The 19,318-nt window shown below is 44.2% G+C and overlaps 1 protein-coding gene and 1 long non-coding RNA gene across 4 annotated transcripts in view; one reads left to right on the top strand and one right to left on the bottom strand.

Moving 5' to 3' along the window:
* The window catches only part of Slc22a15 (solute carrier family 22 member 15), a 61,491-nt gene that overhangs the window by 33,208 nt on the left and 8,965 nt on the right, over positions 1–19,318 (top strand). For all 3 annotated transcript variants that reach the window (XR_006073400.2, XM_042279611.2, XM_042279612.2), the window contains exons 6-8: positions 2,957–3,172; positions 5,123–5,263; positions 7,479–7,564. Coding sequence is in view for 2 of the 3 variants with exons in the window: in XM_042279611.2 (XP_042135545.1) it covers positions 2,957–3,172; positions 5,123–5,263; positions 7,479–7,564 (443 nt within the window). In the remaining variant the exon portion in view is untranslated. The remainder of the gene's footprint in view (positions 1–2,956; positions 3,173–5,122; positions 5,264–7,478; positions 7,565–19,318) is intronic.
* Positions 3,113–18,497, bottom strand: LOC121830268 (uncharacterized). The gene is made up of 3 exons (XR_006073402.2): positions 18,283–18,497; positions 11,758–12,029; positions 3,113–3,247 (listed from the first exon to the last, which is right to left on the bottom strand). It is a non-coding gene; the product is annotated as an uncharacterized LOC121830268 (long non-coding RNA).

Genomic DNA, 19,318 nt, shown 5'->3' with positions numbered 1-19,318 from the left:
CACTAAGGTATTAGACTAAGATCTTTTGTGTAAACAAGAATTTCACCAGTGGTATCTGGGGTTTCGTTAGTGACATAAAGTAAGACAGACCTGTGGTAGTATCTTCACTTCAGTTGCGCCGTGATTTAGTAGCTCTTTATTCAAGTTGAGAGTTGGTGGGATCTGAACTGAAATTTGCTTCCTCGTTGTTTTTGAAAACCGGAGAACTGTTAAATGCAGAAATGAATGTAGCAGGATATATAATATAATACAGTTAACCTGTATTAAAGAAAAAACCGCATTAAAGATTGAGTTGTGTGAACTGTGGGCAGATCGTTTTATTATTATAAAGGGAAATAACAATTGTATCAGCTTGCACATTGTACATTTTTGAAAGTAATCAAAGTGTGCTTCATATAGTGCACCGAGTTAATAAGCCGTCATGTAAATACTGGTGAGTAAATGAGGTTTCTTTTCAGATATTTCACAAAGCTCGTACTTCTCCCCCAGCCTGGCTCTCGGCTCTCCTCACTAACAGTGCAAAATCAGTGACGGAGAGGAGGGGCCCTTGTGCCTTTCTTTGTCCGAGTCTGCAGTCTGACTTAGTTACTGCTTAGTGCTGGGCAAGGAAATGTTCTCACTGGACATGAACAACAGAAAGCAGCCGAGAAAGGACTCGTGAGCTCTAAAAGTATTCTCACTCTTAAATATCATCTTCGGTATGATTGATGAAGTGTTGAGTTTTATTGCTAATTAACAATCATGAAAACACAAAGGCCAGGGAGTATGTGACCACTGTTAACCACAGACAGTTATGTCAGGATTTTGATATACTTCCTGCTGGTTCTTTTTCAGTCCTTCCAACTCTGCCCCATCTAAATTTTATTTTCATATGTTTTCTGTATATAGGCAGGCCAGCTGTCTTCTTAGAATTCTTTTTATTTATATTAAGACTTAATCAAATCATTGTACGTGGTAGCTCCATATTGCGCACTTTAGCTCTATATTGCATACAAGTAGCTCTATATTGCAGGCAGTAGCTCGATATTGCACACAGTAGCTCTATATTGTGCACATTAGCTCTATATTGTGCACAGTAACTCTATATTGTGCACATTAGCTCTATATTGTGCACAGTAACTCTATATTGTGCACATTAGCTCTATATTACATGCAGTAGCTCTATATTTCACAAATTAGCTCTATATTGTACACAGTAGCTTCCAACAGAACAGTGTGACTTGGTTGTTTGCCTACTAGTCAATAACAATAATTAAGTGGCAATAAGGAGGTGACTAGAGGGTTTTACAAGACATTATAGATGACGTTGATTGACAGTCCAGCATTGTACATGAGCGTCCTTGGCCCCGGCGTCCTAAGTTCTATGAAAATTCCTTTTTGTCCCAGCATCTTTCTTCTGAGCACCATTATACTGCTCCGTATAAAATGGAAATGCTCACTGAATAATTTTGACAGAATGACTGTCCACAAAGCTTCTGGATCCTGTAGTGTTTATTGCTCACTATCCTTCTTGAGGAGTATCAGGAATTGGAGAAAACACCAATTTTATTCATCAGAATTTCACTTGAGGCAGAGGGTATCAGATTAGACCTTTAAAATGAAGTCCTTGGATTTTGTCTATTGAAGAAGAAAGACTTCCAGGGTAAAAGTGTTTGCTTTGCAATCTTGGCGATGAGTTCAAATCCTAATACCCGCATAAAAAGCTGAATGTGGTGACGTGCCCCAGTAACCCAGCACTGTGGAAGGCAGAGGAAGGAGAAGCCAGCCTCATCAAACCAGGTTCAATGAGAGACCCTACCTTAAAGGAGTAAGGGAAAGAGTGAATAGATTAGAGGACCTGACTCCTCCTCTGGCCTCTAAGAGCACAGCATATTAACCTACACACACACACACACACACACACACACACACACACACACACACACACTAAATGTTCTAATAAGGCTTCCATTCTGTCATGGCTTTGTCTTTGGGAAACCCTCTTGAAATGCAGGCAGACTGGTGAAGCGAAATCGACACAGTGCCTGTGTTTTGAAACCGTGAAGACACTAGTTGCATACCACCAAGTGGCCTGACACTCTGTGGCTGTGTGAGGGACGCCTGTGGTTCTGTAACTAGAAGTTGTCCTGCAAGGGACCCTATTCTTCACAGTCTTGGGAAGCAGGGAAGGTCCTCAGGACACTCTGAAGCTGGCCCATTGGATGAGTTGGAGTATTCTGAAGCAGGGAACGGCCAGAAGTGGCCAAGACGTGTTAGACTGTTTCATGCTTCTATGTAGTCTTAAAATAATGGCTCTCTCCTAAATAACATGTCATTATGTTAAAATACCTCTGAAATGTTTTCTTTGATTAGATAATAAAGATTTCTATCTCCATGTGAGACTTTCCAAGGGCTTAGGGACCCAGTTGGTTAGGCCTGGTGGTGCATGCCTATAACCCCAGCACTCTGGAATGTCTTAAGTTCAGGACTATCCTGGGCTATATAGCAAGTTTAAGGCCAGCCTGTTCTACATAGTGAGACCCCGTCCTTAGAAAAAGAAAAAGATGAGAACATGAAGCAAGGCTAGGCCCACTGCTCTCTTGTCTACGGCCTCTAGTGGGGATTCAGAGCTGAGCCTGACCTGTGCTTTGTGAGGAATGTACATCATTCAGCACTGTAGATTTGCCAGTCACTTACTGAAACTTACTTAAAAAGACATGGAAATTATTTCTCTCTATTAAAACAATATTTGAAATGCGTGTTCTCGGTTCCAGCTAATAAAGTAAGCCGCATTTTCCGTTGCCACGGTGTTGGGGTAACCCCTTTGTCCTCTCTCCTGTGTCACCGGGGAAGTCCTGTCTCAGGCTTGTGATGGACTGAGCTGTGGTGAGGGAAGCCCCCTCCAGAGGGCTGTTTGTCTCCATCCTCCGCATGTGCACCCGTCTGAATATCCAGCCTTTAATGACATCTCTTTCAGATTCATTCCTGAATCCCCTCGTTGGTTATACTCCCAGGGTCGGCTGAGTGAGGCAGAAGAGGCTCTCTACTTCATCGCCAAGAGGAACCGCAAGCTCAAGTGCACGTTCTCACTAACACATCCGGCCAACAGGAGCTGCAAGGAAACCGGAAGCTTCCTGGATCTCTTCCGTTACCGGGTCCTCCTAGGACATACTCTGATCCTGATGTTCATCTGGTAATTCTGAGAGAGGTTGTGGAATCTTCAGTTTGAATGCTGATGGTCTCTTGATAGCCTGGTCCTTCCACGGGGCTGCAGAAAGATTAACCTCTTGTCAGAATGAGGTGGTTTTGTTAAAAGCAAAACCAAACAAGGTCCCTGTCCCTCAGTGCTTTCTGTGTGTACCCCTCTGCTCTCTTGGAAATGTCATCTCTGGCACTGATGGGTTCCCAGGAGGTTGAAGGAATGGACAGACCCACACATCGAGTCAGTAGATGAAGAGGTAACACTCTGAGCCTGATATTTAGTTGCTCAGTGTATTCTAGCCTGCCCCTCAGAATGCATCTGAGTTCCTATAAACTACATCCAGGATGCTGGCTGATGCCTTTTAAAGAATGAAGTTTCAGGGAGACAAGACAGTTAATGAGGCTCATGTCCTAGGGTGTGCACAGTGAATGTCAAACATGGAGCTTAAGAAAACCTCTGAAAATCAAGCCCGCAGTGTAGTGCAGATCTGCTCATTGGAGGTCCTTACTAGTTAGAAGCAGATCCTGAGTGCACAGGAACCCAGAGCTCTAGCCAGCTCTGAGTTTGCTCATCACATGGCCCCTCAGCTGCTTTGGAGGAAGCACCTACTTGTGAAGCTGCTTTTGGTAGTATAAGGAAGTGAACCTGAGCCATTGTACATGTTAGGCCAATGTTCTCCTGCTTTGCCTCTGAGCTGTCCGTGCTGAGCTGACAGGCCACTGTAGCCTGCCCTTCACAGCCTAGTGACAGCCCTGTAGCCTGCCCTTCACAGCCTAGTGACAGCCCTGTAGCCTGCCCTTCACAGCCTAGTGACAGCTCTGTAGCCTGCCTTCACAGCCTGGGACACTCAGCCCGCTGCTGTGGTTTTTGGCAGAGGGAAAAATAAAGTGTTCCCTTTGCCATTTGACCCCAGTGCGGCTGCATCGTGCCAGGCTTTTTCTAGAGAAAGCAAAATGGAAGCAAATGAGGAGCCTCTTTAGCAATCACTGGCCATGTCAGCTACAAAAGATGAACTTGTAGTGTTGGAAAGCCCAGGTAATCTGTTGCTTGGGTAGGAACTTGTGGTCTTCATCTACTAGTAAAGGGCAGCCTTGTGGTCCTCAGGACTGTCTGTTCTGTGTTGGGATTTTACTACAGCAGCTTGCCAGACTCTGGTGTTCATCTTACCACTTCACTGTGGTTTGGGGCTCCAAATTGGTGCTCGGTTGAGCTGCGCTCATTCCCCCTGAAGAAGACAGTCATGTGTCTGGTCCAGTACCAGAGCCAGCAGGTGCTCCCTAAGTGTGAAGTTCAATGATGGTGTGCAGAAATGAGTTAGTGTCTCTCAAGATCCTCCTTCCCTGTTGATCTTCTCAGAATTCCTGCTCTGCTGTGATCCTGGCCTTTTCTTCTCTAACCTTGTCTCTGTGTTTATGTGTGCCTGCTGAAGACCTTGGATGGGAAATGACTAGGGCCGTAGGGGGATGGAGAGCCTGGCATTTGTGGCCTGCAGATGACCCACCTGAGGTCCAGCCCATCCTCTAGCCATCCGCTGTTGGCTTTGCCCATAGGAGGCTGAGTCCAGCCTTTCTGATAATATCAAAAGGCCACGGGCCAGTGTTCCCTAGATTGTTGAACCCAGTAGAGTAAGAATAAGGCCATTGTTTTCACTTCAGTGCAGAACTGCTTGAGGAGGCAAGAACAATGTCTTTCCTCAAGCAGGAACTGTCCCTTCATTTGCTTTACATAACACACGGACATAAATCACTCCCAAAGCCCCAGTAGGCCTTTGTGTCTTAATAGGATGAAAGTTTAGATGAAGATAGAAAGCTCGGCGGGAGTGTCAAACTCGTTGCTTGCAGCAGAGGGTTTGATATTGCCCTGGCACTATTAATCTCTCCTGGAAAATCCTGTTTCTGCCCCGTGACTTGTCTCACCGCTCAGTCTTTGATCTCCATGCAGGTTCGTGTGCAGCTTGGTGTACTACGGCCTCACCCTGAGTGCGGGGGACCTAGGGGGCAGTATTTATGCCAACCTGGCTTTATCCGGCCTCATAGAGATTCCGTCCTACCCTCTCTGCATCTACCTGATTAACCAAAGATGGTGAGTATGAGTGATAATGAGGCATACCATAGAGGCTGTGGATTGGAGCACCCACACATTTTTCCCATACGCTCATTCCTACTTGTTATGAAATTTGGTCGTAGACAGTGTATGGCCAGCACTGTCCATCAGAGTTTCTCTCAGGCTAAATGCAGCTAAGCTCACTTTTTATTGTAGTAGTTCTTGAGTTTTATGTATGTGAATGCTTATGTAGGCTTTAACTCAGTGTAAAAGGTACTACCATCTGTGAGGTGTTGAGCAGTCTGTATAAATTCATAGGCCTGAACAGTGTGCTTGTTAGCTCCATGTAGATAGAATCCCATCAACTCAGAATCCAGAAGGTCTTAGAAGCAGGAAGACAAAACCTGACAGAACTAGAAAGACTTCCTACCCCCTAAGAACTACTTAGAAGCTTTTGCTGCTTGTGAGCAAGGGAGTGGAATTCAAATGTTATCTTCTAGAGATCCGCATCCTGGTCTGTTTCTCCCTTCTGTTATTTGGTGAGCTAGGAACCAGTTGAGTTGTGCCATTTCTTACTGTCTAGACATTACCATTTCAACCCAAACTATGACATTGCTCATCTCGATACTGTTAATCAGGAAACCAAGGTTCCTTTGGGGTTACTTAGACTCATTAATAAATTTAGGAACGGACTTGGAAGGAAGCTTGAGGACAATTTTCTTAGCATTTGAAAGAAAAATATCAGGGCAGGCAGGCTGGAAATCCAGGCAGCAGGGGAAGATAGAATGCAGCGCCTTTTGAGGCTAAGGAAACAGTGCTATTTCCAGAGTGCCAAGGAAAATATGCGCAGCCTTTGGCCAGTATCTGAAAAGAAGATGAAGAGAAGGATCAAGGAACAAACGCTAAGTGCCAACCTGTCCCGGGCTCTTGTTTATTTTTAAAAAGTGAAAAATAGAACATGACTGAACATCGGAGTGGGCTCATGAGCAGAAGGGAAAAGCCAGAAAAGCACTGGGCCACGTGCTCTAATATCCTGACTCTCCTGCCACACCTGTCAGCACGCTTCAGCTGAGCGTCCTGCAGCCCAAATGCAGACTCTGGTCAGCTGGAGGTTTTTCTCCCAGGCATCATTGCGTTGCCTGGTCTGAGTCTTCTGCTAGTGATCACCACTGACTCTCCTCATGATCCCAGAAGTAGGCCAGCCATCACACTCGGCATGTCTGTAAGACAACATCCACTTCTTATGCAGCTACAGGTTCCTGTGGATGCCTCTGATGGCCACTTCTAGCATCACCAGGAAGCTATTCATAGGAGTAGCCTTTGCCTAGGGCCTGCCTGTCATGGTCAATGTCACTCAAAAAGCCATTCCGTGCTCGATGTTAAAAATACCCTGGAAATAGCTGTCGAAAAGACATCAGACCTTTTCTGCTTTCCAGCAGCTACTGCTGTAAGACAGGGCTGCAGTCTGAAGGGGGCAAGTTCGGTGCCTTTGGGGTCAAGCAGACTTGGGTTTCATTCTAGTCTGAGCCATGTGTTAGCTTTCTGACTTCAGTAAGTTCCCCCATCAAGCTTCTGTTTATGATGATTTTAAAACCAGCAATCCTAAAATTACCCTGACAAAGTAGTTATCAGAATTACAAGTAAATACCAAAGTTCCTAGCAGAGGACCTGGCCTGTTGCTGTCCCTTGGAGAGTGGAGATTAATGTAGCATCTTTCTTCTAAGCCTGGACCTCTTATTTGGAAATTAAGGTGTGTAGTACATTTTACTTAAATAGAAACCACTGACAAGTTTTTTTTTGTGTTTATATTTCTAAAAGATTGAGACAAAGACAAACAAACAAAAAAGGCCCACCAAACCCTGTATTGAAAACTTCCAAGCCCATAAGGGGAACCAGAGACTAAAACAAGCCATTGGACTCCATTCTCTTTACCAGGGTGGGTCTCTGGAAGATGGGGAGGGCAACAGCATATGCTGCACATTTGTGATTAGGACTGGGGAGGTAACAGGTGGCATGCACTGAAGACAGTCCTGCCACAGTGCACACTCTGGGAAACACAATGAGTCTTTCCCTGTGTACATGATCGGATCCTGCCATCCACTGGATTCCCTTATCTGTCTCCCGACCGGCGGCTACATTTGCCACCCACTCAAAAAAAAGATTAGGTCGAGGACACTTAAACGGGAAAGCTGGCGGGAAGGGAAGATGACTTTCTAAGACTCTTTAGAGAAACACGATTTCCTTCTTTATTCAGGTTTGGTCGGAAGCGGACACTAGCAGCATTTCTGTGCCTTGGAGGACTGGCCTGTCTTATTGTGATGTTTCTTCCAGAAAAAAAAGGTATGCCTTTCAAATTTCCATGAGGACTTTGAACAGCGCTTTTATTACAATGAATCTCAATATTGTAAAGGGATTACCATATGCCATGCTTCGTTTCTGTGATTGAGTATTATTTAGCAATTGTGTGGTCTATAATGGGCCAGATTCTTTGCATTGCCTGAACCATTCTCTGGGTGAGTAATGTGCTTGGAGGTGTGCTATTAATTCTTCCAGGCTATTAAGCTACCATCTGGGGTGTCTGGGATGCAGCCGTGGTGATGTTAGAGTTGTTTACTTGATGATGGAGAGGGCCAAGGCCTCTTCCACACTGAAAGAAACTCCTCCCAAGCTGCAAATGAAATTCCACACTCGAGCCAATCTCCAGCCTGGAGATTGGACACTGGTCCTCAGAGGTAACTTTGGAACCCCTAAATGTCTCCATCTGGTACCCCAAAGTTAATAATAGTAACAGCAACACCGTAAGAGTAGCATTCACTGTCCATCACAGTGGTTGTGCTCTTGGTCATTTTCAAGTGTGAATCAGGGCCGCTGAGATGACCCTGCTGGTAAAGGCCTTGCCACCAAGCTTTCTGGCCTGAATGTGATCACTAGGGCCTGTGTAATGGAGGGGAGGACAGTGCCCACAAGTTGTTCTCTGACTTCCACACACGTGTTGTGGTACACACACATGCACACAGAAACAAATGATGGACATCATTTAAAAAATAAAGTGCAAATAAAGAATATTTGTAGGAAGCTTTGGTATTTTTAGAATTCTTTAGCTTTATGGCACAACACAGCTTCAGAAGATGTTCCTTTGGGTGGTAATGGGGCTCAATTGGTAGAGTGCTTGTCTAGACCGCCTGAAGCCCTAGGTTCAACCCTCTGGACCATATGAAATTTAGGCATGGTAGCAAATCTGTAATCACAGCACTCTGGAGATGAAGGCAGGTGGAGCAGGTGTTCAAGACCATCTTTGGCTACATAAGTTTGGGGTCAGCCTGGATACATGAGACCCTATCTAAAAACAAGTGTCTCTTGGTCATCCCATTTAACACAGTTACCCCTACATAGGAATTCTTTAAGGCCACATATGGCAGTGTGTGCTAGCAATTCCAGCACTCAGGAGACTGAAGCAGCCGGACCCCAAGTTTAAGGCCAACCTGGGCTATGCATCAAACTAGAGGCAGGCCTGGGCTACACAGTAAGGTACTCTCAACAATAAAAAAGGAAGAGATTCTCTTACTGTGTATTAGATACATAGGTACTTGCAAGTTTCCAAGCTTTTTTTTTTTTTTTTTTTTGTTTCATGCTTCTTTTCTGGTACTTGCATGTGGACAGCATGGCAGTTCCTGCACAGGGAGGGTGGTGTGGTTTTCAGGGAGGAGGGTCCAACAGCTTTACTACAAGGGCACATGGGCTGGAAATGCCCTGCACCTTGTTTTAGAATTTTGATTGCTGTCGTATGGCTCCTGTGCTCTGGGTGGGAATCGTGGAGGTGGTCTGACATAAAGTTCGTAACTTCTGGAAACCATGAACTGTTCGGTCCCCATCAGAGCAGCCTGCACGCCAAGTGCCCCTCTGCAAGTTGCTGCTCCTCTAGGCTGAGTTGTCCCAGGTCTTCTCCGGAGCCTTCCAGGTTGCCCATACTTCTGACCCTCCAGGGTGCCTGCCCCACCGCCAGTCACCACCTGAGGGGCTGTGCTGTGGACCCCAGCCTGTTGCTCAGCTCTAATAGTGATTCAGGCCTGGACTGGACAACAGCTGGACAGTGATCGTTATCACCTCACGGGAACTGGAGACTTCAGGATATTTGCCCATCTCCTATCCTCTGCCAGTGCCAGGACCCTCATGGTGTTTGTCTAGGGCAAAAGATAAAGGGCATCCAATTGTGGTGGCTCTATGCTCAGCAGAGCTTGTCTTGTATAGACAACTTGGGGATGTAGTTTTCTACCAAAACTGTCATAGTCTGTGCGTCATCTCAGAGACCAAAGCTGTGTCTCCTCCCACCTCTGGAAGCCAGGCCCAGGGATATCTTCTTCCCCCCTCTTACTTCTTTGTACATTCAGGTATCCCACCTCGAGGACTCTGCACAGGACCCTTCCTAACACACACGAGCAATCTCCTTTCCAGATTAGCATTCCCTCCTCATCTCCATCTGTCCTGAGAGCTACTGGCCCCGTCTGTGGGTTGTGCCCCTTGGTGGACATGGCTTGAGACACAGTGAAGCAGTGTTTTCCACGGGCTCAGGAGATAGAACACAGCTGTTATGCTTAGAAAAAGTGGACACCCTGTCAATTTTTCAAGATTTCCTAGGAAAGAAATTCTCTAATGTCCCTTAGTAAATGGTTTCAGTTTTTAATAACCGTGACTGCTAGGATGATCCTCTCCCACAATGCTGAGTCTATTTCCTTTCATTTGATTCATCTCTAGAAGTAGAGAACAGATGGCCAACTTTTTGTGCATAATACTTGCTGTTCTTTCTGGAATCCTCTCTGAGCCTAAAAAATTCTTTAACTATTCATATTTACCCTTTAAAATGTTTGGTTTGGTTTCTTTTCAATCTCTTTTTCAGAGTTTTAAACTATAGGTTATGACAGTTCCAACAAGCATGTATTAAGAGGAAGACCCCGGGGTTTCTATTAGCAGCAGCTCATGTGAGCTTGAAGACCTCTCTTCTCTACTGTGCTCTACTCATTCCCAGAGATTTTCCCACTCCCACGAACATTCCACACCTGCATTCTCTCCTTTCTGCCAACTCAGGTGCCCTTTACCCACTTGCTTCTTTTCAGCATCTGCATATGATGTGGCTCTCAGTTTCTAGGGCATTCGTGGATACTGTGACAATATATCTCTAGGAGACTCGGAAAATAAGCTAAAGACCAGATGTTTAGTATCTTGAAGCCTGTGGTTTATAATTATACGTTGACTATCCCTAATCCAAAAAGCTGATTGTAAGACGAATCTTAGAAGGTCTTTTCTTAATAAAACCCTGGAGCCAGATATTGGGGTGAAAACTGAGAGATCAGAGAAACAGAACAAGCCACAGTCACCTCACCTCAGCCGATACTGTTTTCCTGAATCCTCAGACTGAAAGCCTCTGAGTCCTCACCCCTGAGGGTCTCAGTTGAACTGCTGCTAAAAAGCTTCTAGTTCCTGGTCCTCACACCTTATATACCTTTCTGCTTCCTGCCATCACTTCCTGGGATTAAAGTCATGTGTCATTTCCAAGCAAAGACATGAGATCTCAAGTGCTGGGATTAAAGGTGTGTGTGCTACCATGCCTGGCTCTGTTCCCAGTGTAGCCTTGAACTCACAGAGATCCAGATGGATCTCTGCCTCCCGAGTGATAGGATTAGGGTGTGTGCCACCATTATCTGGCCTCTGTGTCTAATTTACTGGCTGCCTCTGTCCTCTGATCCCCAAATAAGTTTTATTTGTTAGAGCACAAATAAAATATCACCACAGCTGATATCTAAAATGTTCCAAAAATTTGCAACACTGAGAATTTTGAGCACTAACACATATGATGTCCCACATGGAATATTCCACTCTTGACCTCACATGATGACTCACAGCACTAAAAGTATTGTATGAAATTCCTTACAGGTTATATGTGTCCAGTGTTTATAAATCACAAATAGATATCCTGCTTACCCTCGGGTTCTATCCTCAAGACACTTCACTATGTGTAAATACTCCCGAATCTCCCCAAACCAGAAACACATCTGGACGAGGCCCTTGATCAAAAGGCCCCTCAGCCTGTGTTAGAGAGATGCTTTCTATCCATATGTGTTCTCTTACTGGTTGGCCTCCCGGAAAAACTCTCTTCTAGGAATATTAGCAGGGGCCGCTTACAATTGTACACAGATTGGTCAGCAGGCATTTCACTTGGTCTATATTCTTGCTTAGAGGAGGGTCCTGATTAATCATTGATTAATCTTACAGTATTAGTTGCCATTTATGGAGTGTTGACTAAGTGCTGTATTCTCCATAAACAGTAGGTCATTATGTGTCACTTATCACGTAATGAAACTAAAATTCAGACTGCTCAGATAGTGTGTCCAGCTTATAACAAGGGGCTGGAATTTCAGGCCTTCCTGACTCACAGCCGCAGTCTGTGCTCACATGGAGATGCTTTGACCCACGTAATTACAAATGGGGAAGCTGTGGTGTCTGCGCATGAACACTGGGTGACTAGGGCCAGTTCTTACCTCTGCAGTGGCAGGCCTGGTGAGGATTGTAGGTAGCACTGACCACCTATAGGTGAGGCTCACGGCAGCCGTGGTCTCTCGGGAAGATCTGAGCATGTCCAGAGCAGCAGCATTGCAGTTGAAGGGTGTGTGCTTCAACCCTCCAGAGTGGCCAGCGGGTTGCAGCTTCCTCAGACTTGTCTGCCCATCTCTGTCCTAACTTCTCCATCATCTGTGGATCCAAGATCCTGTCCATGACCCAGCCCTCTTCCTGGCCGTGGAAAGCTGGAAACCTAGTGAGGAAACATAGTGGTGTAGAAGTGACGAACAGCAGTGCCTCGGGAGACCTGACAAGCACTGCAGCCGTGATAGTAAGAGAGCAGCTGTCTTCCCACGTAACTAGAAAATCCATAAACAACTCTAACATGCACATTAAAACGTCCCTGTTTAGCCGTCAGATAGCAGGCTGCATAGGACAGTGGTCCCTGAAGAGGGAGGCTGACAAAGGTTGGCTGTAAGAGGATCCTTGCTCAGGATCTCCAGGACACAGGGCAGAGAGGAGGTGCAGCAAATCTTGGCAACTTACTGAATCAAAGAAGTAGATATTGAGCATGACTAGAAGTTGCTAGGCAACAATACTGAGAAATAGATAGTAGGGTGGCTAGAAGTTGCTGGGCAGAAGTATTGAAAGGAGTAAAATACAGAGAGGAAGACCTTCATGGATCTTCAGAAAAATCCCTCATGCTCTGTGCAGGCAATGGAGGACAGTCCCGAGGACAGGAAAAAAGTACTAGACAAAAGTGGGGAGGACTGCCAGGCAGGACTGAAGAGGGTTGTAAGAGAGGACTGGGTAGCATCACCAGACACGGGTGGGGACGGTCATGAGATAGGGCCGGAGAGGACCACTGAAAGACCCCCAGCTGAGATCTTCCTCCGGGAGAGACCCCAAACCCAAGGAACACACCGAAACCACAGATCAGATGCAAAAGCAAGAGGGTTTATTTAGACCAGGTACCTGGGGCGAAGTCTCTTGGAGGACTTGCGCGCTTTCTTAGGGCAAGGGGGACTTTTTATGGGATCCCAGGGGCAGAGGCGCGGTTACAGAAGCGAGAAGCATAGTTACAGGGTCCCTATTGGTTGTTTCAAAGAAGGCCAGGGTGAACTTGGGGTCGTATGTGTGTGGCTGATTTGGCCTTGTCCAGGCCAGCTGCTTATTCCTCAAGGCCAGGGGGCCAGCCATAAAATATCCTGATTTGACTTAACTGTCTTTCTCTCAAGGTCGCCGACCACAGTTATCTCTCTCAAGGCTGGCCATAGCTATCTCTGTCAAGGCCGGGTGGCTGGCTACGGCTGTGAACTCCTGTTTTTCTGATTCCTTCAGAATGGCGTTTCTTAGGCTAAGTTATAGGGGGGGGGGGGAGCTTTTCTTTGGCCCAAAGCCCCATGTCCTCATAATGGAGCGGGGGTCTTTCACCACTAGACGAGAGTGGGGACGATCATGAGTTTGGACTAGGAAGGACTAACAGACAGGAGAGGGAGGATCACCAGCCAGGAGTAAGGAGGACAATGAAACACAAGTGGGAAGGACCAGGAATGGGGAAGTCATCTGACAGTAGCAGGCAGAGCCATCCCTAGAACCCGGGGCCATCAGTGCTTTGCGCATTCTTTAGCTAGACATAAGCATTGGAGGAGACAGCCTGGACCAAAACAGGCCGAAGTGAAAGGCTGTTTGCCCTAAGAGTGCTCAACACAATCACTGCAGGACCAGCTGGCCCTGAGTGACTGAGCTGTATCACAGCGCAAAGTCAAAGTAGCACTCAGAAGACACTAACGGAGCTCAACACCTGGCCGGGGAGCTGTCACGCCTGGCTTTCAGTCAGAATTTCCTGCACACATGTAAGCAGGAGAAAACCTCCACACAAGGAGAGAAATCTACAGAAACAGCCCAGCAGTGCACAGGTGATAGAGCTCAGAGGCCAAAACATCCACGCAGCTGCTGTGATTTGTGTGCTTAAGCAGACGAATGTCAAAGCAGTTACTATAACTGTCCTGTGTGCATAAGTAGCCAAAAGCCTAAATGGCTACTGTAACTATGTTCAGTGTGTTTAAGTAGACAAGTCCAAGCAGCTGTTACAACCAAGTTCCATGTGCCTGAGTAGACAGAAGTATACTGAGAAGGAGCAGAAGAAGACGAGGCCATAAAGAAGACATGCACAGAAAATCTGAAGAGGAAGCCTGCAGCATGCAAAAGCAATATTGATGTGGCCAACAGCAGACTGGCTACGACAGAAGAAGAGATCCATGGATCGCAGACAGCAAAAGAAACTTCACCGTGGAACTCAATTCAAATCCAAACAAATGGAATAACATCTAACAGAGCACCAGTGAGTTGTGGGAAAATATTGGTGGCCTGACATGTAACTATGGTCTCAGGGAAAAATATTATCTAAGAAATGATGACTATAAGCTTCCTGAGTTGATAGAACTTTAAACACATGATTAAAGAGTGGCCAATTAATGAACCATGTAAGTATCCTACATGTGTGTGCCTCTCACAAAACATTCAGAGTACCCAAAGCAAAACTGTGCAGAGCTTAGACTTGCTCCTTCAATAGCTGAGGCAGTGATTGAAAAAGTAGAAAATGAAGACACAACCAGGAAAGCTGCTGATTTGTCCACACCTTACCCTATAGCAAGGGAACGTTTCCATTGAAAGAGCCACAGAATGTCTATGGTGAGATGCCCTAGTCTGGGCCATGACACATAAATGAATAGAATTCAGAGGATTGAAGACTTATAAAAGTACTGCTTTACCAGAATAGAATTAAAATAAAAATTAATTTAAAAAAAGATATCTGGAAAATCCTCAGACATTTGAATACTAAACAATACTCTTTTAAAGACACATGAGTTAAATAAAATAACAAAGGAAATTAGATATCTTAGTTAAACTATAAATTAAATATGCAATATTAAAACTCATGACATGTAGAAAAAGAGAGGCTTAGGTATCAACATTTATATAATTATCAGTGATCAAGAGAACAAATTAGTAATCTCAACTTTTGTTTCTAGAAGATAAACTTTCAAAAGGAAAGCCAAGGTAAACAGAAGGCAAGCGTAAGAATGAAAATTATAAATGTAAAAGAAAAAGGAATGAAAACAGAGAAATGATAGAAAAAATCAAGGAAATCAAAAGCCTATTGTTTAAGACCTTTAAAGTTAATAACCCTCCAAACTAATAAAAAATGAGACATAGATCACAAATATCAGAAATGAAAATGGAACCATCACTAAAGAAACTTTAGGTGTTAATGAGAACCGTTGTGAGTATTCTTACACTAGTAAATCAAGTTATACACAGTCTTTAGAGAAACAAACCAAGAAAGCGTAAGTGAAAGCAAGCAGATGACCTTTGCAGCCCTTTGTCTGTGGGAGAAATTGAATGTGTGGTTAGAAACATTCCCACAGAGAGCTGCAAGCCGGGATGACTTTGCTCCTGCGTCTATAACACACGAAAAGAAGTAGAAATTCCAGTTCACATGATTTCCCAGCAATTCACATTGGGCCAGCAATTACCCTGAGGCCTAGGCCAAACAAAAGCAAGCTTTACCCTCAAATACAAGCACTCATCAGTGTTACTCACCATATTAGAATCCAGAAAGAAAAGGAAGTTACATGATAATTCAGTACAAGCAGAAAAGGCACTTTTTAGAGTTTAGCACCCATCCACCCTAAGAAATATTAGCAGCTGGAAGCAGAAGAGAATTTCTGTAGCTTGACAAGTAGAATCAAGGGAAAATCTCTAGCCAATCCTTTGTTTACCACCGAAAGAGGGAATAATACTCACTGTGATCAGGATGCCCATTCTCTGGCGCATTGTCAAGACCATAGCAGTGAATGCAGTAAGACAGTGAGAAGAAAGGAAAGGGACTCGAGCTGACAGAGTGAAACAGTAGAGGACTCTGAACAATAAACAAAAGACCTAATAGAATTAATAAACGAGGGCTGGCAAGAAGGGTCAACCGGAGAAGGTGCTGGCTGCCAAGCCGGTGACTTGAGTTCAGTGCCTGGAACCCACACTGTGAAAGGAGAGGACCAAACCCACAGAGATAGCCTCTGACAACCCCACACATGCCATGCTACGCACATGCCATGCTACACATACACATACACACATGCCATGCTACACACAGAGATACACAGATAAAAAATGTAAAAATTTAAAAATAAATAAATGAGCTGGTCAGAATCATATGACACAGTTTTATTTCTATATATTATTAGCAAATAATCTAACATGCAATTAAATAATGGTACTGGTAATAAAATTTAGAAATTTTTAGAGATAAAATTTCTGTAACATATATAACATTAAAAACCATGAAAGGTTGCTAGGAGGAACTAAAGAGGGCTGGATAATTGAATTGGCAATAGTAATATTCACAGATAAGGAGATCACCATGCTCAAAGGTCAGAACTTACTTAAGTCCTCTTCTCTTACCAAACTGATTTATTTTTAGCACAATCTCAAATGTCCAGGAAGATTATTTTATTCGTAGAATAAATTTGTGCAAAAAACATGAGCACTCAAAGAATTCTAGACTAGCCAAAATAATTAATATCAAGAAAAACAAAGTTGGAGAATTTATCTGCCTTTAACTTATTATACAGTTATAGTAATCAAGATAGTGTGTTATTGATAGGATAGATCAGGGGGAAGAATTGAATATTAAAAAGAACCACAGCTGTGAACAAAAGAAATCATATCGTATGCAGTAATAAGCACAAATTGGATGTCAGGCCTTGTAGCCAGACGAATCTTTCCCGCCCGTCAGTACCTGAATAACTAGTCGGAGGCTTAATATTAATAACAAACCTTTTGGTCTATATCTCAGGCTTACTGCTAGCTAGCTCTTACATCTTAAATTAACCCATTTCTATTAATCTGTGCATCACCACATGTCATGTGGCTTTACCTCTATTCCGTTACATCTTGCTCCCCTGGCAGCTCACAGCGTCTGCCCTGACTCTACCTTTCTTCTCCCAGTATCTTTGTTTGGATTTCTCACCAGGTTCTTATCCAAAACAGCTTTATTAACCAATTAGCAACACATAGTCACAGCGTACAGAAAGACCATCCCACAACACTTCCCCTTTTCTGTCTAATCAAAAAGATTTTAACTTTAACATAATAAAATTACATATAACAAAACAGTTATCAAGTAAGAATTAGAGTTATGATATCTAATCTATTTATATTTGGCAAAATTAAAGAAAATATCCGATCATCTATCCTATCTTTGTGAGTCTAAAGTTTTACATCTAATTTATCTTGTATTATAACTAAGGAAAACTATAATTATAACTATTTAGTCTGAAACCACCCAACTTCTCAGAGAGTAGACAGGAGAGCAGAGTAGTGACTGGGTTAGTCAAAATTTCTTTTCTTTCTTTTAAAAAAGATACTCTTAGTCCTTTTAAAAATAAATCCATTTACTTATGTTACATGTGTGGATGTTTATCTGCATGTTTGGCTGTGTACCATGTGCATGCCTAGTGCCCAAGGAGACCAGCAATCACAGACATTGTAATTCCATGGTAGCATTTCGAGCTACCATGAGGTGCTGGAAATAGAACCTGGGTCCTCTGGAATAGCAGCCAGTGCCCTTAACCACTGAGCCACCTCACCAGCCAGTCAAAGATTTATTAATTAATACACAAGAAGCACTAAAAGGGAAAAGTATAACCTACTTGATCAAAACACAGACTTTGGCTTTATAAAAGATTCTTACCAGTGATGTTATCACATGGTTTTAATTCTGGCACTTGGGAGGCAGAGGCAGGCAGATCTCTGAGTTTTAGGCCAGCCTGGTCTACAAAGCGAGTCCCAGGGCAGCCAGTGTTACATGGTGAGACCCTGTCTCAAAAACAAACGAAACAAGAGACTGTATTGGGCCAGGTTGTGACTCAGTTGATGGAGTGCTTGCCTAGCACACACAAAACCCTGGCTTTAATCCCCCAGCACCCAACACCACAGAAAACCCAAGTGTGGTGGCGCACACCTGTAATCCCAGCACTTGGGAGGTGGAGGCAGGAGGATCAGAAGTTCAAGGTCATCTTCAGCTATATAGTAAGTTCAGGGTTAGCCCTGGAGTACATGCAATCTTGTCACAAACAAAATGAACAAATGATAACAAAAAGTTTCTGTTGCCAGGTGTAATGATGTGTGCCTGCAGTCGTAGCTATTTAGAGGCTGAGGAGCTCAGGGCCAATTAAGAGAGACAGGTCTCTTCAAACAAAGGAAAAACATCCTTAAGGAGATGAAAAGTAGTACACAGGCCAAGAGAAAATACTTGTAAAAAAAAAATGCATTATTAAGGATCAAATCCAAAATAAGGAAAGGAATCTTAAAACTCAATAATAATAATAATAATAATAATAATAATAACAAGAACAACAACAAAAATATTTAAGCAGATAATTCTCCCCAAAGTTGTTAGAATGGCAAATGAGCATGGAAAGAGATGTTTAAACCCACCAGACCTTAGGAAAATGACAAATCTGTGCTGAGATACCAATACACACACATCCGAACAGCCAAAACTGGAGAACCTAGCTCATCACAGTGAGGGCTGCGGATGCCAAAGCTCCAGCTGCCCTAGACAGTGCCACAGACACCCCCTTAGAGTGGGGCACGGGGAACCAAGGCTCTGCTGCAAGTCCTCAGGATGTGACGACACTGGACCCAAGCTGGAAGGAGCCCATGCCCCCAGCTGATGACCAGATAAGCAACTGTTATCCACCCACACAGGATCTTACTCAACAATGACATGTGACCTGTGACTCACACAGCTTGAGAGCCTCTCGTCACGCTGAGTGAAAGAAGTCAGACATGAAAGTCCACAAAGTATTAGTCCATTCAGGTGGAGTTCTAGAAAAGCTGAGACTGTGGTGACAGCATTAGGCTTTATTCTGTTTTTCGTTTTGTTTTGTTTTGTTGTGTTGTGTTTTTAAAGAAACAAATTGGGGCTAGCAAGATGACTCAGCAGGTTGCTACAGAGCCTGGTAACTCCAAGTTCAGTCCCCATGACCCACATTGTGGAACGAGAGAACCAACTCCCAAAAGTTGTCCTCCAACCTCCACACATGCCCAGGCACATGTACACACACACACACACACACACACACACACACACACACACACCAAATAAATAAATGTAATAAAAGACAAATGGGCTTGGTGTGTGACTGTAGCAAAGTACGTTCCTGAGACCCTGGGTTCAGTGTTCAGAACCAGGAAAAGAAAAGGCAAAGGTAAAGGAAAGGAGCTGTGTCTGCCTGTTGTGTTATCTATACTACAGGACATAGAGGTAAAGCAAAGGCGCTGTGTCTGCCTGTTGTGTTATCTATACTACAGGACATAGAGGTAAAGCAAAGGCACTGTGTCTGCCTGTTGTGTTATACTTCAGGACACAGAGCTATCTTACTGTTTATAAACATGAACAGCCAAACATCTGCTTGTAGAGAGCTGGGTGTATTGGTGCACACCTGTAATCCCAGTACTCAGGAAGAGGAGGAG

This window comes from Peromyscus maniculatus, chromosome 6 (assembly GCF_049852395.1).
Source record: "Peromyscus maniculatus bairdii isolate BWxNUB_F1_BW_parent chromosome 6, HU_Pman_BW_mat_3.1, whole genome shotgun sequence".
Taxonomy (NCBI): Eukaryota; Metazoa; Chordata; class Mammalia; order Rodentia; family Cricetidae; genus Peromyscus; species Peromyscus maniculatus.
Note: the sequence above shows the minus strand (reverse complement) of the source record. Positions and strands in the feature narration are given on the sequence as shown.